This window comes from Amblyraja radiata, chromosome 5 (genome assembly GCF_010909765.2).
Source record: "Amblyraja radiata isolate CabotCenter1 chromosome 5, sAmbRad1.1.pri, whole genome shotgun sequence".
Classification (NCBI taxonomy): Eukaryota; Metazoa; Chordata; class Chondrichthyes; order Rajiformes; family Rajidae; genus Amblyraja; species Amblyraja radiata.
In genome coordinates this window covers 80,405,825-80,431,148 of record NC_045960.1, presented here as the reverse complement: position 1 = coordinate 80,431,148, position 25,324 = coordinate 80,405,825, and the positions used below count along the sequence as shown (strand labels likewise).

At 44.6% G+C, this 25,324-nt stretch overlaps 1 protein-coding gene across 5 annotated transcripts in view; it reads right to left on the bottom strand.

The window, feature by feature from the left end:
• The window catches only part of rock2 (Rho associated coiled-coil containing protein kinase 2), a 167,372-nt gene extending 142,370 nt beyond the window's left edge, over positions 1-25,002 (bottom strand). For 3 of the 5 annotated variants that reach the window (XM_033021588.1, XM_033021587.1, XM_033021589.1), the window contains exon 1: positions 24,310-24,896. In XM_033021588.1, the coding sequence (XP_032877479.1) occupies positions 24,310-24,402 (93 nt within the window). In that variant the 5' untranslated portion in view covers positions 24,403-24,896. Of the gene's footprint in view, positions 1-24,309 lie in introns of all 5 variants that reach the window. The other 2 variants (XM_033021591.1, XM_033021590.1) reach the window with 2 other exon arrangements.
• Positions 25,003-25,324: the final 322 nt, after the last annotated feature.

The following is a 25,324-nucleotide window of genomic DNA, read 5'->3' as shown; positions in this document are numbered from 1 at the left end:
ATTCAGACTCTTCAAATCAGTCACAATTCCATCAACGTTTGTGCACCAAACTTAGGAGACTCATTTATCACCATCACAATATCTGTTTGCTATCTTCCCATAACGTTTATCACTAACACTTTCACCACCTCTTGATTTGGCTGCTCCAACAGTCTCCCGGCAGCTTATCTTGGGCAATACTTGCTCTCTGATCTTCTCACCACATACACCCTGAGAAACATGAAGCTCACCCAGCTTTCATAGTAAACTTAAGTTTTCTTCATCACCAAACCTAGTTGTGGCCTTGTCCCACATGATCCTTAACAATCAAATCCCCTTTACTTCTGTCCCAAAAGTGACATCATAGTCCCTTATATTATACCCCTCCACTTCCACTTAAACCATAAGGCACAAATCCTAATCAGTTCTTGCTTGCTTTGTACCGATGATGCAAGGAAAACCTATGTTTGCAGTGAACATCTACAATATACTACAACTTTAAAAATGGATCTTAAGTAAATTCTTCAGGGCAAACATTTGAAGGGATATTGGGAAAGAGCAGAAACCAGGACTAATAGGATGCCTCTTCCTGTGTTTTATTTTCTGAATAACATTTCAAGTGCTATTAGATGTACTTTGCTTTAAAGTTATCACTGACCACTTTTGGCAGATTGCCCACCCCAGCTCTGAGTTTCCAGATCAAGCATAGGCCCTTTGCTGAGTCAGTGGACACTAAATTCATTCCACTAAATTCAACCTACTATAGATTTCACTGCTTTTTTTAGCATTAAAATGAAATCAGGTGGAATGAAGCATATTTTATTATTTTCAATTATTCTTAGTTTCTCAATTAAAAAGTATATATTTTACATGTTTTAGTAACTTTTATTTTAATATTTTATTTAAACTTGTCGCAACTATTTCTGAACATTTATAAATGTTAAAGACAAATATTGAATGGTCCTGGGTGCAATTACAGCTTCGTCATAACCATGAGCATGGAAGCCGAGAACCGCCAGTCCTCAAAATACTGCCATTTAATGAGGAAATGCAGCATCAGCTCTCTTATCCAGGAAAAAGCAAACACATCGCACTGTCAAGCTAACACTGACAAGCTTAAAATAGAAATGAAGATGACTGGGGAACAAACAAGTGCCACTCTGGAGACCCCGAGCTAGTAAATAGGTCTTTTTACTGGATGGATCTCAGTTGCGCAAGAAAAATGTTAGTAATAATAACAAGCATCTACTAATTTTTTGCCCACCAAGTTAAATCCCAACTCAAAAACATAATGCTTATGATACCTTGAAGGAAATCAGAATGTATGTAAAAAACTGCTGTTTGACAAGCAATAGAGAATTTAAAAAACATTGCTGAGTGATACCAGGAGCTCATCTCAATTTCTACTTGCACGTGACATCATTTACAATATTCAATTGAATAATTTTCAATGTTCTACTTCTTCATTCATCTGGAGTCAACCAGAAAGGCATTTAAAGCTAATGGCCGGTTCTCACGGTGCGACCTGACGCAAGATGTCACCAGAGTGAAGTGGTCGTGGTCCAGCACGAGTTCCGCACGATATAACGGGGGGTAGATAAAGAGTTCCCACGGTACTCGGCAATCTGTCATTTGTGCGAGTGACTTGTTCGTCTCCCGATCTTTCCCGTTAATCGTGAATGAACATCGTGGACTGTAGTGTAGTTAATCACGTGGCACAAATGATGTCACTTTTTTTCACACACTATATAAATATCCTCCGTTCGTAGAATTGGCTCATTTGCAGACATGCCTATACAAAGTTGGTTCGAGTACAGGCTGGTTGTTATTTTCATTGACGCGCTGTATGCATTAGCGCAACATGTGCATCGAAAACGCTTGCGTGAAGGCAGAAGGGTGAGATTAATTAAAAAGAGAATTAAGAAGAAGTCTCACTGGGTTAAGCCCATGTTTCAACGGAGACCTCAATTTGGACAATATGAGCAACTGCTTAATGTGCTGTGCGAAGAGGATAAAAGTGCATTCAAAAACTTTGTCAGAATTTCACCCGAGCTCTTTAATGAGTTAAAGAATAATTTGGGACCTCTGCTGAAGAAGGTTGCGCTTTCTCTCCCTATTTCTATAATCCTCTCTGGATTTGTCATAGAGAATCTCATTGCATTGGTACCACTCCACCAGTTCCCCCTCTTGTTCCCTGTTGAAGTTATATGGCCTTACCTTCTGCCATCTTTCCTTTATGTTATCGTCTGCTGAGGCTATTGGGGAGGCAACAGCTACTGGGGAGGCAATCTCAAATCCACCTTGATCACCCTCTCCCTGCTCCAAGGAGCCCACAGGCAGTGGTATCTCTGGCATCTCCTCTTGCCTCTCCACCTGTCTCTCTTGCTGAGTCTCCTCCTCATTTACCTGCATGGCTAAAAACTTTCTGACTTTCTTTGACCCCTTTCTTTGCGCTTTTCTGAGAGGCATCTCTGCAAGTCTTACTGTGAAAAAGATTCTCAAACAATGACAATTAGGTGGGACGTCCTCGATGGACACATGGTCCATTGGCGATATTGAGACCACCTTTTTTACTCACCTTATGTCCCCTCTGTCAAGCTTCCGGGTTTACCGTTCGCAGGAGTTCCCACGGTACCCGCAAGTCATTACGGATATCGCACGGATATCGCACTGGCATCTGCGTTCATACAATGTTGCAACGCTCACCAAAAAGTGCTCAAGTCACTCTTGGAGAAATTCAAAAATATTTGAATTTTCTCCCAACCTTACAAAGTTACACGACTACCTGCCGTTAGCGCCACGGAGGTCCTCGGTGGTCCACGAATGCCGTACTGTTATCGCAGGAGGTTCCCACGATGTTAAACTCTGTTCCCACGATGTTAAGTCTTGCGTCAGGAAGGGGAGATGCAGCGAGACCTGGGTGTCATGGTACACCAGTCATTGAAAGTGGGCATGCAGGTGCAGCAGGCAGTGAAGAAAGCGAATGGTATGTTAGCTTTCATAGCAAAAGGATTTGAGTATAGGAGCAGGGAGGTTCTACTGCAGTTGTACAGGGTCTTGGTGAGACCACACCTGGAGTATTGCGTACAGTTTTGGTCTCCAAATCTGAGGAAGGACATTATTGCCATAGAGGGAGTGCAGAGAAGGTTCACCAGACTGATTCCTGGGATGTCAGGACTGTCTTATGAAGAAAGACTGGATAGACTTGGTTTATACTCTCTAGAATTTAGGAGATTGAGAGGGGATCTTATAGAAACTTACAAAATTCTTAAGGGGTTGGACAGGCTAGATGCAGGAAGATTGCTCCCGATGTTGGGGAAGTCCAGGACAAGGGGTCACAGCTTAAGGATAAGGGGGAAATCCTTTAAAACCGAGATGAGAAGAACTTTTTTCACACAGAGAGTGGTGAATCTCTGGAACTCCCTGCCACAGAGGGTAGTCGAGGCCAGTTCATTGGCTATATTTAAGAGGGAGTTAGATGTGGCCCTTGTGGCTAAGGGGGTCAGAGGGTATGGAGAGAAGGCAGGTACGGGATACTGAGTTGGATGATCAGCCATGATCATATTGAATGGCGGTGCAGGCTCGAAGGGCCGAATGGCCTACTCCTGCACCTAATTTCTATGTTTCTATGTCAGGTCGCACCGTGAGAAAGCCCTTTAACCATTCCACAGAACTGCTTTAAATTATTCCGATTCAACAACCAAACGTTCCCCAACTTCACCAAAGTAGATTTGCAATAGTGTTTTATTATAAACTAGACCAACTGAGACCCGTTGGGTCCCCGTCAGACGGGAGACCTGGTCCCCCAAGGCAATATTGGACCACTCACCCATAGCACCCACTGGAGGACTGGTCCCCCAACACAACCTCTTCCCCAAGGCAATATTGCACACTACTCACCCGTTTCCCCAACGCAACCTGTTCTTCCAACGCAAGATTCCAGCACTCACCCATAGCCCCCAACTGCGCTGGGGCTGCTCAGTTCGCCTTATTCAAAATGCAGTGTACTGTGACTTTAAAACCCTCCCTCCATGCTGCCAGGATTTTAACAAAAAAGGATCGCAACATTTCTAGTGCTGTCAGCCTGGCTGGACTGAGTGTGCCAGGATTGCAACAATGTAAGAATTGAGACATCATAGCTGCATAGTGAAATTAGTTCTAGTTATAGTGTTCTACTTACTAGTATTACCCAGTATCCCCCAGCATTGGACTTTAAAAACAATTCCAATTGCACTTCCCCCGCCTGCCAATTGCTATTGCATTTCACCCTCCACCTCCTGTTGAAGCACCTGTTGTCCAGAGCTGGAGTATGTGTCGTATGATGGCAACATTGTTGCAAACGTCAGGTGGAGGACTGTGATATACCATTCAGGTGAAAACTTGGTGAGAAGCACAGTGTTCCTGTATTGCAACTTTGTATCAAAGTCTGTTGGAAGCTGGTGCAGCAATGATTTTAACAGTACAAAGGAAAGATCATAGAGATACTCCACTCCTTTGTAATCCAACGCACTGAGGTGTAGTATGTAACGGAGCGTCACGGCCGCCATTTTTCAATGCAAAACGCGGCTTCGGTTATGCTTCTCGCAGTGTAATCCGTTCTATCATTTTTGGTGTAATCAGTGTTGTTGGAGGGAGAGAGGGGGGAGAGGGGGGGGGGGGAGAGGGAGAGGGGGGGGAGAGAGAGAGAGAAGGGAGAGAGGAATGATGGCACGTTATAACGTGCAACCGTCCCATTCTGACCGCACCATTGCACCCTTCATCACGGCGGCCCTGTGATGTCTCGGCTCTGACAATTCGAGGGATCTAACCGGTAACAACACTAAGAGCAGCCCCGGGCCACCGCATTCCCCGACTCGAATCTGAGCTTGAAAAATCTCGTGATGGGCCCGATGTGTACCGCGGGCCATATTTTGGAGACTCCTGCCTTACAAGAATAAAAACAAAAATGTACAGAAGAACCAAAAGTGATGACTTTATTATTGTGGTAAGTATACATCTATTTTTTTTTAAATCTAATAACTTTCTAATATACCGACAAACCTAGTTTCCCAATGACCGTTGATGGGGGAACAGAAAATAACATTTTCAGGCTAGAATAACATCGACAGAAAACAATAATATTTCCTCACCTTTCTTTGTTATCGGGGAACCTGAAGAAAGGCAGGTAGGGTCGTCAACATTGGCGATCAGAGCAATTTATAGCAGAACAGTGAGCTGTAGATGTGGACGCCATGACAGTATTGAGGCAGCCCAGTAAAATGGCGCGAACAATCACCCATGATGTACTACGCTTTTTCACCATTTCACCATTGCCATTCTATCAGCCAGCAAAGCTTAAAGTTTGTAAGCAAAAACCTGGACACAACAGTGCATTCACTCATGAATTTGCAACAACAACAAAGAAACAAATCAAAAAGCTGGCAGGTTCATTATTTTCCAAGCAATCCTATTTTGGGACATATACCTGCAAAAATAACAACGCTTGCACATTTGCAACATCACTATAACCACACTATATAATCAGGACTATTCCATTCAATCTGATTTAAATGTGTACCAATATTAACAATTCACTATATATTCATTATGGTTGTCAAGTCAAGTCAGATTTATTTATATAGCACATTTAAAAAACAACTCTCGTTGGCCAAAGTGCTTTACATTTGTTATAAGAATAGCACAACAAAACAAACTACAGACATATATACATGTAGCCCTCACTCAGAGGATGTCAGGAAAGGCTTGGTCTTGATAAGTCTTTAGTCTTGACTTAAAAGAGTCGATGGAGGGGGCAGATCTGATGGGAATGGGGATGCTGTTCCAGTCTAGGGCAAAGATTATAGAGGAGCAAGATAGACCACTCCTCGAAAAACGCGTAGTATGACGTGTGTGATTGTCGACGCCATTTTATTGAGCATTTTATTGGGCTGTCATGGCGTCCTCATCTAAATCTTCATCTCACTGCTCCGCTATCAATTGTTCTAATCGTAAATCTAAACGACCAGACCTGTCATTCTTTAGATTCCCCGATAAAAAAGAAAGGAGAGAAAATATTATTATTATTTTTTGTCGATATTCTGTCGTGAAAATGTTATTTTCTGTACTCCCATCAACGGCCATTGTGAAACTAGGTTTGTCGGTACATTAGAAAGTTAGTAGACTTATTTTTAATAGATCTTTACTTACCACTATAATAAAGACAATTTTAACACTTCTGTACGTTTTTGGTTTTGTTCTTGTAAGGGATTGGTCTCCAAAATATGGCCCGCGGGACACATTAGGCCCAGTGACCACGAGATTTTTCGAGCTCAGATTCAAGTCCGAGAACGCGGCGGCTGTTACCCGTTATATCCCTCGAATTGTCGAGACATCACAAGCAAAGATCACAAGCCCGCCGTGAAGAAGGGTGCAATCAAAGATTATACAACTCTGCTCTATCATCTTTGGGTCCAATCGTGGGCCGTGGCGTTCGGCGGCGGTTGCAATCAAAGATACTAGAGGAGCTCTGCTCTATAATCTTCGGTCGGAATGGGACGGCTGAACGTTATAACATGCTATCGTTCCACCCTCCCTCTCCCCCTTCTCCCTCTCGATCCCTCTCCCCTCTCGATCTCTCTCTCCCTCTCTTCTCTCGATCTCTCTCTCCCCTCTCGATCTCTCTCTCTCCCTCCCTTACGCTTAACGAAATTGCGGCCGTGACGTTCCGTCACGTACTACACGTCAGTCCATTGGATTTCGGAGGAGTGGTCTATCTTGCTCTGCTATAAGATCTTTGGTCTAGGGGCTGCAACCGCAAAGGCGCGGTCGCCCCTGAGCTTATGCCTAGACCGTGGGATATTCAGCAACCCCAAGTCGACCAATCTGAGAGGCCTGGAGGTGGAGTGGTGGGTGAGAACACTTTTTATGTAGGTGGGGGCAAGCCCATTGAGGGCTTTGTAGACATGGAGGAGGATCTTGAAGTTTATACGAAACCGCACAGGGAGCCAGTGGAGAGAGGCCAGGATCGGGGTGATGTGCTCCCTTTTTCGTCAGGAGTCCCGCTGCGGCGTTTTGGAACAGTTGCAGGCGGGACTGGGAAGATTGGCTGATGCCAGTGTAAAGGGAGTTGCAGTAATCTAGGCGGGAGGAGATGAATGTGTGGATGATCTTTTCCAGGTCATCAAACTGGAGGAATTGTTTTATTTTAGCTATCGTCCGAAGCTGAAAGAAGTTGTGAAATCGTTTTTGTTGAATGGGATTTGTAAATTTGACTTTTATAATTTGGATTATTGTTTGCATATCTCCCTCCCTCAGAGGGGAGAGCCCCACCTCAAAAAGGATTCTGCAAAACTTTTAAAAAATATTAATTTAAAAGCAATTAATTAATCATGTTAAACACATCTCATAAGATTAGGTGGTTTACCCCAAAATACTCCAAGTCCAGAAAGAAATGTCAAATGAAATTCCATTTCCCCACTAATTATTAGTCAAAAAAGGCTTTCTTACATAATAGCTCCATTGAGAAAAGATCGAGGGCATCAGTCCCTGCACCACATCCCCCTTCTTACACTCAGACGCATCTATGCATCCCACCAAATTTCTTCAGAGGAATTGCACTTAGAACTTGAAACACACTCAGATCACATCTACTCGGATTTTTCTGAAATTTGTAATAAGATAAGCATCAACAACCATCCTACCATACTATCCAAAAAACAATACATTCAGCATGCAGAATTCCCTCAGTGCTTCAGTGTTTGCCCAATATCTCGTGTGAATCGCCGTCAGGGCACTTATTGACTCAGTCATGATAACACTTGAATAAACAGAACTCCCAGCACAACAAAATATTGATTTCTCTGCATTGGCGATAATTTCAACAAACTGCATAAATTAGATGTATTCTACATACTATAGCAACAGAATTGATAAGAATACGTAGCAGTCAGAATTTTAGGAGCAAATATCTTGGAGATCTTAGAGGCAGGGATTATATTGGTTATCATGGTCATTTTAAATCACAGGCCTTCCACCACCAATCTACAACCTGCAAAATAACAGAAATTCAAAACAAAATAATTGGTAAGGAAAATTAAATAAATGCACAGATAGATTAATTTAGAGTTTCTAAATCATCTTGCATAGGTCAGGGTTATAAAGAATGAATTATGAAGATCACCTTGAGTAAAGATCATAACATGATCATATTTTATAGGAAGTAGAAACAAACTGACCCAATATCGTAATCTACCAAATTCATTGATTTTAATAGTAGGGTTGTGGGGTGGGGGGGGATGTCAAAGTTCAGCAAATATCTATGCCAGGATAACCTACTCAGCTTTTTTCTCTAAGGAACTTGAGCATCATGTACATTATCCAATACTTTCTGGTACAATACAGGTCTCATCTCAGGATTTTTACCTGTGCCACAAGTTAGTGAGAAAAGGAGCAGGTAGATCATATTAAAAAAAAAAAATAAAAAAAATGCATGGCTCAGAGAGTTGGTGCAGGGAAGGGTGGGAGGGCTGCACCTAAACTGGAGGGGCACAAATATCCTGATAGCGAGATTTTCTGATGCTACTCAGGAGGGTTTAAACAAGTCTGGCAGGGGCTGTGACCCAAAACGAATAAATGTGAGAGATGGGAACAGAGAGTCTCATATACATGTTATTGTGACTAACTTCAATAGATGTGACAGTCAATGAGAAGTTTGGGAGCAAGGGGGGTCTGATCAACTAAAATGTGATTATGCTAATGAAAGAAGCCCAAAGGGAAAGCAGAAGTGAAGATTGGTACTGGGACATTATAAAAACGTGGCCGGGAGAGAGGCAGGATAACTCAATGTTCCAGAGTACAGATGCTACAAGCATGATGGAGGTACAGAAGAGAGGAGAGGGAATTGCATGTTTGAGAAGGAGTGGCATCACAGCAATACTCACCAGAGTATATTCTTGGGGATAGTCCAGTAAAGCAATTAATGGCAATCCTTAGAAACAAGATGATGATCACTCTTATAAGCACCCCAATAGTCAGCAGGAATTAGAGGAATAAATATATAGGCAGATGGCAGAGCTGCAAAAATAGGGCCGCAATAGTAAGTTATTTTAACTTTCCTTATGTTGACTTGGAACCTCATATCGCAAAGGGATTTGGACAGGGTGGAATTTCTTAAGGGTGTCCAGCAAAGTTTTCACAAAGTTAAAATAGAGGACTCTACCCGTGAGCATGCAACACTGTACACCCTAGTGGGGGACAAAGCAAGGCATGTGACTGAAGTGCCAGTAAGTGAACAATTTGGGACCAGTGACCATAACTCTATTAGTTTTAAGATCGTTGTGGAAAAATGTATGATTGGTCTCCGTTAATGTCCTGTAGGGCGAAGCCAATTTTCAAGGTTTTAAACAGAAACCCATGGCAGTTTCTTGGGATATATTGTTAACAACAAAGGAATTGAGGGAACCAAATAGTGATAATCTGGACCATATCCAAATTACAATGAGGCACGAGAACTCTGAAAGAATATCATGTGAATTAATCCTCAGGGTACCAGAAAACAGGAATCCCTCTGAACTATACTCATTTGCAGTATCTCTCCATTTAGAAAGTATAATCCACTCTTACCAAAGTGCATGACCTCACACACATCCACTCTTCCCCCCCCCCCCCCAAATCAAACTCCAGTCAACAAGACTGTCAGTCTGCCTTAAGATATGTTAGTTTAAATATCGCAGGTTCAAGGGGTACTTGAAATACTAACCTTTATTTTGACAGCCTTTTATCTTTGGTATTGGAAAAGCAAGTGGTGAAACATTATATGTATGTATATGTAGATTAGTAATCTATTTAAAAGGTTTGAAGAAGCATAAGGTTTGAAGATGCTTAACATCATTACTTATTGCAAAGGCATATAATGGACACAGTTGGTTAGTTACATAAAATACAGCTTATTCTCAAACAGACAATTCTTCCATTAGTGAAGGAGGCTGCGCTGGTTTGTTACTCGATTTAAATTACCGCTTTCCTGGCACTGAAGGCGCGATTTTTTACCCAAATATAAGACACGAAAATTTACCTGCGTCTTGGAGGCCGAAGGTTAGGTTGTTAGCCAAGAAAGATAGACTTGGCTATCCCTCATTGCTGGCAGCTGATGGGAAGCGGCTGTAAAAGGACAGCGCCGCTGGGGGGGGGGGGGGGGGGGGGGGGGGAAAGAGTTCCTTTCACAGCTTGTGGGGAATCTGGCCCAAGTCAGCACGGGCAGGAGCGTTGAGAAGGAGGGGGTCAGGGATCATGCCAGCAACTCACTCACCGCTGCCACGGCGTTCCGGGAGCGGAGCCACCGCATTGTGGCCGGGGAGGAAAGTAGCTCTGGTGGCTGCGAGCGGCCACTGGGATCAGACTGTGGAACCGGCCGCCACCTCAGCGTCTTCTGCAGGGCTCGAAATTAGCGGTTGTCCGGGTGCCATTGATCACTCAAAGTGCAGCCGGGCAACCTAAATGCCGACTCATTTTGCCCGGCTTGGCAATCAAATACTGGTTTATACCGATAGACACAAAAAACTGGAGTAACTCCGCGGGTCAGGCAGCATCTCTGGAGAATAGGAACGTGACGTTTCGTGTCGGCGGCGGCTGCTGTATTCGTCTAGTATCTTTGATGGTGGGGTAAAGATATTAGGTGCGTGGTGACGAAGGGTCGGAGCGAATGACGGGCCCCGAACAGCGGCAGCAGCGGCTCCATCGCCTCCTCCTCCCGTCTGGCGGAAGGAACCTTCCTCTCCCTCCTCCCGGCCTCGGCGTGCGAGAGGGGCTGTGAAAGCACCGTTGGCGGATTTGCAAGCAGCGGCCGCTATCGCCCTGATAACACGCCGAGGCCGGGAGGAGGGAGGGGGAAGCGGAGACCTCCTTCCGCCGTCTGAAGCAGCTGCACGACAGATCCTATAGCTATAGGATCTTTGAGCTGCTCCGCTCGGCCCCGCACCTTCCTGTCGGCTGGCGGAGGAGGGGGGGGCGGTGGCGGCGGCACTTTGGCGTTGGACAAGGACGGCCAAGGCAGCAGGGCGATGTTGTCCGAGGAGCGCTGACCTTCCTTCCTCCTCTGCACCTTCCACCCCACCCTCTCCCTCTCTCTTGTATGCCCCCCCCCCCCTCCACTCCTCTTATTCTGGGCCCCCTCCTCTCCATCCCGCACTGATCCCCATTCCCTCTTCTATTCAGTCCTCACTGACATCCCCTGTGCTCCCCTCCCCATCTACCCCCCCCCCCCAAAATCTATTCATCACATTACCCACCTCGCATTGATTCTCCTGCCGCCACCCCCCCATCCATCCTACACTGGTCCCCCAATTCATCCTGTACTGACCCCCCTTCCCATCCATCCTGCACTTCTCCCCCCATTCATACTGCACTGATCCGCCCATTCATCCCGTACTGACCCACCCTCTATTTACCCTGCACCAACCCCCCATACATCCTGTAGTGATCTTCCCATTCATCTTTTACTGATCACCCATTCATCCTGTACTGATGCCCTCATGCATCTTGTACTGATCCCCTCATGCATCCTGTACTGATCCCCTCATTCATCCCGTACTGATCTCCCATTCATCCTATACTGATCCCCTCATTCATCCTGTAGTGATCATGCAGGGTCATTCATCCTGCACAGACCCTCTGATCCTCACTGTCCTGACCCCCCCCCCCAATTCATCCTGTACTGATTCACCCATTCATCCTGTGCTAAACCCCCCCCCAATCCATCCTGTACTGAACCCCCCCATTCAAGAAGAGTGGGAGGAACAGTTTGAAGGGTCTCGACCCGAAACGTTGCATATTTCCTTAGCTCCATAGATGCTGCCTCACCCGCTGAATTTCTCCAGCATTTTAGTCTACCCCCATTCATCCTGTACTGATCCCCCCCCATCCTTCCCGTACTGATCCCCCCATTCAACACCACTGACATCTCCCCTCACAATTTTACCTACTCCAACCAACACGTACTAATTCACCTGCCTCAATCCATCCATTCCACACCGATTGCCTTCTCAAACCCCCCACCGCCATCTATCCACCCCACACTGATTCACACACACCCCCTGACCCTATTGTGCTTCATAGTCTTCAGAGCAAACATTGACTATGTTTGATAACAGAATGCAATCAAATGTGTTTCAATTCCCAATGTTATTATTTGTTTTGACACCTTTAAACATATTCCCAAAAGAACATTTGCTGCAGTTATGTCCTTTGGCCATCTCTTGTCAGTTAATGTAATGTTTAACCTGTCAGATGAGTATAGTCAGCTTTAACAGCTATTATCATAAAATGCCTTTAGAAATTTCCTTGCAACCTGTATATTTTGTTACGGATAAATTATGTGGAAAGCCAGAGTGTTTCTGTGCCAATGGCAATAACAACCCATGCTATGGCCATGTTATGGTAATTTTCGGTCCTTCACAGAAAACATGCTTGCATCAATTGCAATATGTAAAAAGAGTTGAAATATCGTATTATAATTTTGCTGCATGTCATTGTGGTATATATAATGTCTTGATTGGTGAATATGTTTAGTTTGTGACTTTATTTGAAGCAGAAATAATATGTGAATGTAGACAAAAGTGCTGGAGAAACTCAGCGGATGCGGCAGCATCTATGGAGCGAAGGAAATGGGCAACGTTTCGGGGCGAAACCCTTCTTCAGACTGATGGGTTTCGGCCTGAAACGTTGACTATTTCCTTCGCTCCATAGATGCTGCTGCACCTGCTGAGTTTCTCCAGCACTTTTGTCTACCTTCAATTTTCCAACATCTGCAGTTCCTTCTTGAACATAATATGTGAATGCTTCATTGAGCATAATTCCAACTGGTAACTACGCACTTCGTCCAAGCACATTATCACACGCTTCATGCAAATCGTCTTAAATGACCACCTAAACTGTCATTTGGCAACCTAAAAAGCTGTCAAGGTTGCCTGGCTGGCAACAGGGAAAAAAGTTAAGCGAGAGCCCTGCTTCTGCCGGCCCGCTCACCTCTGGCAATGCTCTCCATCTGAACACCTCTATCCTGCCGCTCACCGGCCTCGCTCATGTCAGCCGCTTCCCACAAATCCTTAAATTCCCACTGCAGCCGGGAGCAGGACATGGCCTCACTTTCTGCGCTGGGTGACATTGCATGGCATTCCCTGCAGCTTTCAATGCAGACCGAATAGTGAGGAGACCAGCACAAGAGCAAAAATCATAGAGCGGAGCCGGTCAGCGGGCGAGGGATAACAGGACAGCAGGCGGTGGAGCTTACTCCTGTGTCAGTGCGAGTAACCTCAATTGGTATTGTCATTCAATAAGATCACAACTGATTCAACTTGTCCTGATATGCTCCCGTCTTTCCCACCATCTCTCCACCTGCCGTCACCCTCCACCCATCCCCACCCATTCAGTCATTCAGAATGGAGATCTGGAAGCCTTGGGCAAATTGAATTGTTACTTTCTTTATTACTTTTTGAGTTCATTTTTGAGCATGAGAAATTCTATGTCCCGCCACCCTTTTTTCAAAATTTAGCAATACAAAATGGGAGTGCGTCTTCGACCCAGGTGCGTCTTCATTGTCGGGAAACACGGTATGTGCAAAGTGAAACCGATTCCTATGTCGGGCTTAAAATTACTTGCTTACATGAGGTTGCAGATATCTAGTTTGGTCTATACCACATAGGAATAATAGAAGTATTCCAGTACAGGTCAATAGGTTTAGAGAACATAATAAGGTCTCGACCCGAAACGTCACCCATCCCTTCTCTGCAGTAACCTCTGTCTGAGTTACTCCAATATTTTGTGTCTACCTTATAATTTACATCCTTATGTATTGACGTTCGCCATTATCTGATAGTACACTTAGAACAGAGGCACATCATGGCTATCGCCCAAGTGTGGAATCCTGGAGGCAAATGCAAGCATGGCTGTAGTGTGGTGTAAAGTGTGTCACTAATTATTTTTAATACACGTTGATTTTATGCAAACCATATCAGATTAATGAGGGGTTCTACTGCTGATAGATCCAATGCTTAGATCAACATCAAGAAATCAACCACCATTTTCCCCATGCTGTTCCGACAAAGTTGGATAAAGTTCATGAGGAACATGATATTCTTGCCAAAAAGTTACAATGCTGGTGATAGCAGAAATTCACATCCATTCAACTTCCCAAAATTCTTTAGCTTTTGAAATACATGAGAAGAATGACAGAATCCTGCATTGAGAGATCCTGTGAGTTCATGTAGAACGTGCAGACTAAAATATTTTCTTCATTGACTTCTAATAGAGATTGAACTTGACACCGCCCTTCAACATAGGCTATCTTTAAGTACCTGTTCTTGTGTTCTGTATCATTGCATTTCCACAATCTGCTCACATGGACATCATTGGTTTCAAGATTAAAAAAGGCTTGATGCCAGAGCACAGCATCTGCTGGCAGTTTTAGTCCAAGTGTCATTTTAGCTTTTATATCAATTATAATCCTTGTAGAAATCATCAATTAGATTTTAAATCACGATACATCATTGTAAGCTAATATAGACTTACCAGAACTGTAACAAGACAGGAATAGGATATTCAAATGAAAAAGTCCATGTCAGCAAGTACCCTCCTTACAGCCAGACAGTTTTAATTTTATCCACTGTTCTCCAAATACCTACATACAGTTGCCTTAATAAACCTTGCATGTTGACAGAATTTCCTTCCCAACCACAACCTCATTATCCAAGTTAAACAGCATCTACAAGTTTTTATTTAAATGTATTACATTTATTAATCTAGGAGTTAGACAGATCCCTGATTTCTTACAACCCAAAGTAACCATTTCTTACCACCCAAAGTAACCATTTCTTACCACCCAGCTCCGGCCTTTCATAATTTCAAACAGATAGTTTAAAAAGTTCCATTATTTGCACTTTCACGAAATGAACCGTCTAATTTTTCAAATCATCGCCATTTTATTTCCCCAATACCAGCTGACAGTGAATGTCGCATAAAACTTAAATTTCTTTGTTAGTGTGAACAATGAGAGAATATTCTGATTTCAAACGATGATCAAAAGCATGATAAACAGAATTAACTTCAAATCCTTTGTATATTGATACTAAATGAACCCTTACCACTTACAGTGCCCTCCATAATGTTTGGAACAGAGACCCATCATTTATTTATTTGCCTCTGTACTCCATAATTTGTGATTTGTAATAGAAAAAAAATCACATGTGGTTAAAGTGCACATTGTCAGATTTTAATAAAGGCCGTTTTTATACATTTTGGTTTCACCATGTAGAAATTACAGTTATGTTTATACATAGTCCCCCCATTTCAGGGCACCATAATGTTTGGGACACATGGTTTCACATTGCTCAGGTATGTTTAATTGCCTCCTTAATGCAGGTATAAGAGAGCTCTCAGCACCTGGTCTTTCCATCACGTTTGGAAACCTTTATTGCCGTTTATCAACACGAGGACCAAAGTTGTGCCAATGAAAGTCAAAGAAGCCATTATGAGACTGAGAAACAAGAATAAAACTGTTAGAGACATCATCCAAACCTTGGGCTTATCAAAATCAACTGTTTGGAACATCATTACAAAGAAAGAGAGCACTGGTGAACTTATTAATCGCAAAGGGACTGGCAGGCCAAGGAATACCTTATCAGCTGACGACAGAAGAATTCCTTCTATAATAAAAAAAATAAAGGGTTAATAATTGGAAAGAAATTGATAATTAAATTTTGGAAAAATACAACCATACCAACTGTTAAAATGTGGATTAGGAATATGATGGACAGCACGCCTTGAAGAAATGAGACTCCGATTAATAGATAAATATGACCAATTCTTAAGGAGTTGGTCTCCTTTCATCGACTTTTTGGAATCATGTGATGCAGCGGTACCGTAAAGATTGCTGATTTCAGTTCATGCCGTGGATAGATCTACATCTCCGAATAAAGATTTGAAAATTTCTCTTTTAAGGGGCCTCCTCTCCTATTTCTACTTTCCACTTTTTCTTTTTCTTTTTTATATACACACTTCATGTTTTTCTATTCTCTACCATCTATTTTTCCTCTTTTTCCCCTTTCTATTGTTTTCTTTTTCTTGTCTTGTTTACTTCTTTCTCAAAACATACAATTAGAGGTTGTACATAGAATGGATTACGGTATGACATAGTTGGCACCTAAAATTAAGTTCCACTGTACTGTTTTGTACTGTATTAACTTCTAATAAAATAAACAAAAACAAAAAAAAAACAAAAAAAAAGGGGGGGAAAAAGAATGACGAAAAATCCCCAAACACCTGTCCGACAGATCAGAGACACTCTTCAGGAGTCAGGTGCAGATTTGTCAATGACCACTGTCCACAGAAGACTTCATGAACAGAAATACAGATGCAAACCACTGGTTAGCTGCAAACATAGGATGGCTGGATTACAGTTTCCCAAGAAGTCCTCCGTCTGCGCTGAGGCCTAATGGCGGAGCTGGCGACCTCGAGACTCCGGAGGCAGAGCCAGTCAGGACTTGCCCTGGGCTCGCTCCCGTGAGGGCGGTCCGGCTCGGGGCTGGAACGGCGCTCCCGTGAAGGGCTGTGACGCTCCCGTGAGGGCGGCCTGGCGCAGGGCTGAGACTCTCCCGTGAGGGGCTGTGGCGCTCCCGTTGGGGCGGCACAGCCCGAGGGTGGAACGGCGCTCCCATCGGGGCGGCCCAGCTCGAGGGAGGTACGGCGCTCCCATCGGGGCGGCCCAGCTCGAGGGAGGTACGGCGCTCCCGTCGGGGCGGCCCAGCTCGAGGGTGGAACGGCACTCCCGTCGGGGCGGCCCAGCTCGAGGGAGGAACGGCACTCACGTGAGGGCGATCCGGTTCGGGGCTGGAACGGTGCTCTGGTGGCTGGGACGGCGTTCCGCGGGCCAGCGACTGCGTCCGCTGGACTGGAGGGCGGCAGCTTCGACCACCCCGGGCCGCGATGTTTGAGCCGGCCCGTTTGCGGGGTTCAGTGAGCCGCGGGACTGTTTGTACCATCGCCCGGTGGGGTATCGCCTCAGCGCAGAGGGAGAAGAGGAGGGAAGAGACTGCAGCCCTAAGATTTTTGCCTCCACCACAGTGAGGTGGTGCTTGGAGGACTCACTGTGGTGGATGTTAATTTGTTTTTATTGTTGTTTATTATTGTATGTATGACTGCAGGCACGAAATTTCGCCCCCCCACCCCTCCCGACATCAGTCTGAAGAAGGGTCTCGACCCGAAACGTTGCCTATTTCCTTCGCTCCATAGATCTGCCTCACCTGCTGAGTTTCTCCAGCATTTTTGTCTACCCCATTCATCCTGTACTGATCAGTGTGGGATGGAGAGGAGGGGTTGCAGGATAAGGGGGGTGGAGTGGGACACACAAGAGATAGATAGAGAGAGAGAGAGAGAGAGAGAGGGGGGGGGGGGGGGGGAGGAAGGAAGGTCAGCGCTCCTCGGACAACACCGGTATCATCTTGCAGGTGCTTCAGACGGCGGAAGGGGGCCTCCGGCGGAAGAGTATCTTTGCCACGCACTACAGCCGTCGCCGCCGCCGACACAAAATGTCACGTTCCTTTTCTTCAGAGATGCTGCCTGACCCGCAGAGTTACTCCAGTTTTTTGTATCTATCTTCGGTATAAACCAGTATCTGCAGTACCAAACCAGGCAAAATGACTCGGCATTTAGGTTGCCCGGCGGCACTTTAGGTGGACATTGGCACCCGGGAAACCGCTTATTTCGAGCCCTGACAATGATCCCAAACATAATGCTGAAGCAATAAAGGAGTTTTTCCAAAGCTAAAAAATGGACAATTCTTGAGTGGCCAATTGAGCATGCCTTTTATATGCTGAAGAGAAAACTTAAGGGGACTAGCCCCACAAACAAGCATAAGCTAAAGATGGCTGCAATACAGGCCTGGCAGAGCATCACCAGATACTCCACCAAGCAACTGGTGATGTCCATGAATCGCAGACTGCAAGCAATTGTATGCAAAGGATGTGCAACAAAATACTACACTTGACTACTTTCATTTACATGTCATTGCTGTGTCCCAAACATTATGGTGCCCTGAAATGAGGGGACTATGTATAAACACTGCTGTAATTGCTACATGGTTAAACCAAAATGTATAAAAATTGCCTTTATTAAAATCTGACAATGTGCACTTTAACCACATGTGATTTTTTCTATTACAAATCTCAAATAGTGAAGGACAGAGGCAAATAAATAAATGACGGGTCTGATCCAAACATTCTGGAGGGCACTGTATACTTCAATGTAATCAAAGCAATGAATACAAGTAAAACACAAAAAATAGACACAAGGAAGCAATCTCCAAAACACAGTAATAATATGGATAATGCAATATCAGCTAAATATTAAGCAGGCACAACACAATTCCTCCCAGCAAATTGGAAGTTTTCTTATCGTTTCTTTCCCATCTCTGAGACACACCGTAAAGGAAAAAGATAATTTCCTTAATCATAAGCGATCCATGAAGTGGAAGTAAAGTTATCAATGAATAATTTAAATAAAAATGCACAGCATCCCACGTTTTACCAAACTGGCCTAAATTTAATAAATTTTAAATTTGTTTTGAGTGAAATAATAATATATTAACGTCTGCAATGGCAAATTAATGGTTTTTTTCAAAATAGCAGAATCCGAGCAAACCTGCTGCTCACAGAACACAGAGGAAAGTCAAGTAGGACAACCTCATCATTGCAAAATGCCATTGCAAGTGAAAAACAAAGTTATCATGTCTGAGGAGGTATGGTGTTAAATAAAAATTCCATCACCAGGAACATTTCCATTCCCCACTGTTAACTTCAATCTTCCTGATGACACGTGCATGTGCTAATAGATATTTATATCTGACACATAAATAGATCAAGATATAGATATCACCTCACATTTGGCTCAGACTCAATTATGATTGAACTCTTATAATCATTCTCTCAAATAGAACTGTAACTGACCTACGATCAATTTAATTCCTAATACGACATGTAATTATGTATTAAAAAGGCATGTCAACTTGCACTTTTCCCAATAACATTCTGAACTTCACCATTACAATCTGGGATGCCCAAAACAATTTATTGCAAAAAAATGCTCAAAATCAGCTACTGATCAAAATAAGGGTTTCACTTTGAAATATAATAAATTTCAATCCAAAGAAATAGATTGCAATCCAACAAAGATATCTTTGTTAAATATTTAACAACTGTTAATACTTAGATTGGAGTTTTTCTAAATACCATGCCATCATATCAAGCTATTTCAAAGCAGCATATATGGGAATCCCATTCGTTCACGGCAGGTATGAAAATAAAGAGTCCACTACAATTTACCAGAAAACATTTACTATCCTGTTGATGCACAACTTCAAAATTGCTATTACTTCCAAAGGAAAAGTGATCGGACTACTTGCTGACATGCGCAAAATAACTTTTTCCTAGCTTTCAGGAGTTAATATTACAACACAGTGGCACAGCTGTTAGAGTTCCTGCCTCACGCGATAGAACCTTGGGTGCTATCTGCATGAAGTTTGCATGTTTTCCATGACAGAACATCACGCTGCCCGCTGAGTGCTCTGGTTTCCTCACACATCGCAAAAACATGTGGGTTTGTAGGTTAGTTGACCGTTGCGAATTGCCCTTCGTATGTAGGGGAGAGTGGATGCAAAAGTGGGATAATATAGAACTCATGTGAATGGGTGATCGATGGTCAGCATAGACTCAGTGAGCTAAAAGATCATACGTGATAGGAGCAGAATTAGGCCATTCGGCTCATCAAGTCTACTCTGCCATTCAATCACGGCTGATCTATCTCTCCCTCCTGAACCCATTCTCCCCATAACCTCTGACAAAGGTCCGTTTCCTTGCTGTATCTCCAAAAGAAACTGCGAGTCCCCATACTTGCAAGTACATTCATGCCAGGTTTTTAAATAATTTACATTAAATTTTCACAATCCACTTTTTAAGACTTCTTCAAACAAGCTATATTAGGTTTTAATACATGGGTTTGTCTGGAGCAGGTCATGTCTTACATATCTGAATTTTTGAAGTGGTGACAAAGGTAATTGATGACATTCGTGCAGTGGATGGTGTGTAAATGGACTTCAGTGAAGCATTTGACATGATCCTTCATGGTAGGCTGCTCCAGAAGATTAAGGAGTCCTGGGGTGGTGATGGAAACAGATATGAGATAGTAGCATATGGATATGCAGGGAATGGGAGGATATTGATCACATGCAGCAGAAGAGATTTACAATATACATCAATGATTTGGATGAAGGGAATCAAAGTAACATTAGCAAATTTGCAGACACAAAGCTAGGTGGCAGTGTGAACTGTGAGGAGGATGCTATGAGAATGCAGGGTGACTTGGACAGGTTGGGGGAGTGGGCAGATGAAGTTTAATCAGGATAAATGTGAGGTTATCCACTTTGGTAGCAAAAACAGGAAGGCAGATTACTATCTAAATGGCGTCAAGTTGGGAAAAGAGGAAGTACAACGGGATCTGGGGGTCCTTGTATATCAATCTATGAAAGTAAGCATACAGGTACAGCAGGCAGTGAAGAAAGCGAATGGCATGTTGGCCTTTATAACAAGAGGAATCGAATATAGGAGCAAAATTGCTGCTGTTACACCAATCTTAAAGAAACCTGGTCTTGATCCCTCCTCTCTCATTAACTACCGCCCAATCTCAAACCTCCCCTTTCTTTCAAAAACCCTGGAGCATATCGTTGCGTCGCAACTTCATTCCCACCTCCTTGCGTATAACCTACTTGAACCCCTCCAATCTGGCTTTCTCCAACCTACTTGAACCCCTCCAATCTCCATAGCACAGAAACTGCTCTCCTCAAAGTCCTCAACGACCTCCTCACCTCTGCTGACACTGGTTCCCTCAACATCCTCATCCTCCTCGACCTGAGCGCAGCCTTCGATACAGTGAACCATAACATCCTGCTCACCAGACTCAAAGACCTCGGCATTGAAGGCTCTGCACTCAGCTGGCTCCATTCCTACCTTTCCAACAGATCCCACTTCATCTCTCTCCACAACCACACCTCTGCTACAGCCACAGTCACTCAAGGCGTTCCCCAAGGCTCCGTACTCGGCCCCCTCCTCTTCACCATCTACATCCTCCCCCTTGGTCAGATACTCCGCCACTTCAACCTGGACTTCCACTGTTACGCTGATGACACCCAGATCTACCTCGGCACCAAATCCCCCCCCAACCTCCCCCCCCCTCTCCCATATCAACTCCTGTTTGTCAGCTATAAAAACCTGGATGCAACATAATTTCCTCAAACTCAACAGTGATAAGACAGAATTCCTCCTCATAGGCTCCAAAGCCACTCAGCAAAATCAATAACCCCACTCTCACCATCGACGGCACCACTGTCTCCCCATCTCCCCAGGCCCGCAACCTTGGCGTGATCTTTGATTCCACCCTCTCCCTTGAGCCTCACATCCGCCATGTCATTAAAACCTCCTTCTTTCATCTCCGCAACATCGCCAATCTCAGACCCTCTCTCACACCTCCCGCTGCTGAAAGACTCATCCATGCCTTCATCTCCTCCCGAACTGGATTACTGCAACTCACTTCTCCTTGGCATCAGCTCCACCTACATCAACCGACTCCAACTGGTCCAGAACGCAGCCGCCCGACTCATCACCCACACCAAATCCTGGCATCACATCACTCCAGTCCTCAAACAACTTCACTGGCTTCCCATCTCCCGACCGGATCACCTACAAAATCCTGGTCCTCACCTACAAAGCCCTCCACCATCTGGCCCCCCCATATCTCACTGACCTCCTCTCCCACCAACCCTCACGGTCCCTCAGATCCACATCAGCCGGTCTCCTCTCCATCCACAAGTCCAACCTCCGCAGTTTTGGGGACAGAGCCTTCTCCAGGGCAGCTCCCAGGCTCTGGAACTCCCTCCCCTAACTGATCCGCAATTCCGTGTCCCTCACCATCTTCCAGCCCTGCCTCAAGACCCACCTCTTCACCTCTGCCTATCCTTAGCCCCACGTCCCCCTCCCTTTTCATCTGTGCATTAATTGCCTCATATTGTGTTTTGTATTGAATTCTGTCTTTACTTTGTGTACTAGTCATGTCTCTACTATTTATTTCATTCCCCTTACATGTTTTTCCTCTACCTGCTAAATTTTTGTAAGGTGTCCTTGAGACTCTTGAAAGGCGCCCATAAATAAAATGTATTATTATTATTATTAAAGAGGTCCTTCTGCAGTTGTACAGAGCCCTCGTGAGACCACACCTGGAGTATTGTGTGCAGTTTTGGTCCCCTAATTTGAGGAAGGACATTCTTGCTATTGGGGGTGTGCAGCGTAGGTTTACAAGGTTAATTCCCGGGATGGCAGGACTGTCATATGCTGAGAGAATGGAGCAGCTGGGCGTGTACACTCTGGAGTTTAGAAGGATGAGAGGGTATCTCATTGAAACATATAAGATTGTTAAGGGTTTGGACACACTAAGGGCAGGAAACATGTTCCCGATGTTGGGGGAGTCCAGAATCCGGGGCCACAGTTTAAGAATAAGGAATAAGCCATTTAGAACGGAGATGAGGAAACACTTTTTCTCACAGAGAGTGGTGAGTCTGTGGAATTCTCTGCCTCAGAGGGCGGTGGAGGCAGGTTCTCTGGATGCTTTCAAGAGAGAGCTATATAGGGTTCTTAAAAATAGCGGAGTCAGGGGATATGGGAAGAAGGCAGGAACGGGGTACTGATTGGGGATGATCAGCCATGATCACATTGAATGGCGGTGCTGGCTCGAAGGGCCGAATGGCCTACTCCTGCACCTATTGTTTATTGTCTATTTGTTTAATTTAACATGTCCGGCACAAACTTTGTGGACCAAAGGGCCTGTTCCTGTGCTGCTCTATACCAGAGGTTCCCAGTACAGGCAAAGATGTCCAGAGGTGAATGAATGAAATCGGAGATAGACAATAGGTGCAGGAGTAGGCCATTTGGCCCTTCGAGCCAGCACCGCCATTCAATGTGATCATGGCTGAGGCAGAGAATTCCACACTCTCTGGGAGAAAAAGTGTTTCCTCGTCTCCGTTCTAAATGGCTTACTCCTTATTCTTAAAAAAGATTCATCTGATTATACAAGACTGATTCGGTCCAAAGTAATGAAATAATTCAGAAGTTTTATGATGCTGTAAATATAAAAGACATATCAGATAGGATAAATGTTATGAAACCTTACCTCTAAATAAAGTTGTGTATAACCAGAGGACATAAGTTTGAAACGAATATGCAAATTGAGGGAATTTGAGGAAGAATTACTTTTACACCCCAATAGTTGAAATCTGAAACACATACACTCTGAAATCTGAAACAGGTACACTCACAGCTTTTAAGCATGCAGAAGGGCACTTGAAATGCAATGGCATAAAAAGCTCCAAATCAGGTGACAGGCACAGTGGGCAGAAAGCAATGTTATTAAATTGTATGTAGTGTCAAAACAGTGGCTGTATGCAAATGGTCATAATTGAAATATCTCAGACACAAAGAACAGCATTACGAAAAAGTGTAGGAAGATGCCGGTTTACACCGAAGATTGACACTAAATTTTATTGTGTGTCTTCCTTCAGCATTACAAAAAAAAGTGATTAAAAATGAAAATAATAAAATTTTTAAAATGCATCCACTACATTGTCATTCCTATGGAAGTAAATAATCCATCTGGACCTCAAGCAACTGTTATATTCTATTTCGTGGTAGGCTGATTTCTACACAAACGAGAAATGTATTGTTCCGATTTTGCAGTTCTGATTTTTCCGATTCAATTGAATAAAATGAAATCAGCCATCCATGGCAGATTTTATCAAAACTTAATGCTGCCCACCAAAACTTGTGGCCAGTGGCCAAAAGAGCCCATGACTTACATTGAAAAAAGGAACATTGCGATACAACAAAAGCTCACTGAGCTCCTTCAAAGTACAAAATAACAAACCACAATATTTTGCGATGTTTTCACAAATTCAATTTTAAGACACAGCATTCAACTCCCCCATAAATTCAAATCACCGGCTTTGTCTTCGTTGTAACATATCCTCTTCCTCCCTCCTCCACTCTCAAACCAGGACAGTCTGTCCGTACTGGACATCAAAAAGTTGCGCGAATCCACGCAAACATCTTGGTATTCACCCATGCAACACAAAAGGGGCAATTTTGCAGCCTTCCGTTGCAGAAACAGCCCGCACAGTGAAGGCTACACCGAGATAATTTGAAGGGTGTGGGTGGGGATTAAAGTTGCAGGGAGAAGCACCGAAACATTCCCCGTCTAAAGACTCACCAACAAACTCTCTGCGTTAATCGGAGATTTCGGGTCTCTGACCATTGCCTCCAGCTTTTTCAGCCGCGACTTCAGGCTGTCTACCGACGACATGGTGAAGGAGGCCGTTGTCCTGTGCCCCAGATCCGGCGTCTCTCTCGCTCTCTCTTTCTCTCTGCGATGGGACTCACGACGGGCTCACACTGCTCACTCTCCCTTGTCCCACTACCGCCGTCTCCTCGCAGGCCACGGCAGCCTGGGCCTACAACAGCTGCCTTGGGGAAGAGACAGGCACACGGGAGACTTTGCTGTAGACATAAGATAAGCGGGTGGCCCACTCCTCACCGCCGCCGCCCCTCCTCCCTCTCCTCCTCTATGCCAGGCCGCGCCTATTTCCACCGCCTGGAGGTAACGGCCGCCGTGTCGATTTGAATCGGAAGCCGCGAGGCGATTACTCGGAGCCGATGACAAAAACAACCGCACAGACGTTCCAAAACGTCATCGGAATTCAGCACGCGAGGCCTGTTGGGAGGGGGGAGGGAGTCCACTCGGCCACCCTCCTGCTGCCTGCCCGCCCGCCTGCTCACTCGCTCCACTGGAAGTGGGGGTGGGGGGGTTCCTCGCCTCGCTGTGCGCCTGCGTACTCCACCTCACTCCCCTCCGGTGGCTGGCGGTAAATGCGCGCACTGAGAGAAGGGACAGTCGCGCCTGTCTGCCTTGCCTGGCAACTGACCGTCTCCAGTAAAGGTTGGGAGCTACCATCTTTGATGCAGGCGCCTTCCGTCAGCGGGAAGGGAAGGGAAGGGGCTATGGACCAGAAAGTGAAGACACACGAAACTGTAGCTAGACACAAAATGCTGGAGTAACTCAGCGGGACAGGCAGTATATCTGGAGAGAAGGAATGGGTAATGTTTCAGAGTCGAGACCCTTCTTCAGACTGAGAGTCAGGGGAGAGGGAGACTAGAGATGTGTGGAAGGGTAAAGTGTGAACACAACAGAACGCTGCTCAATGAAATGTGGACTGGATCATTTTAAC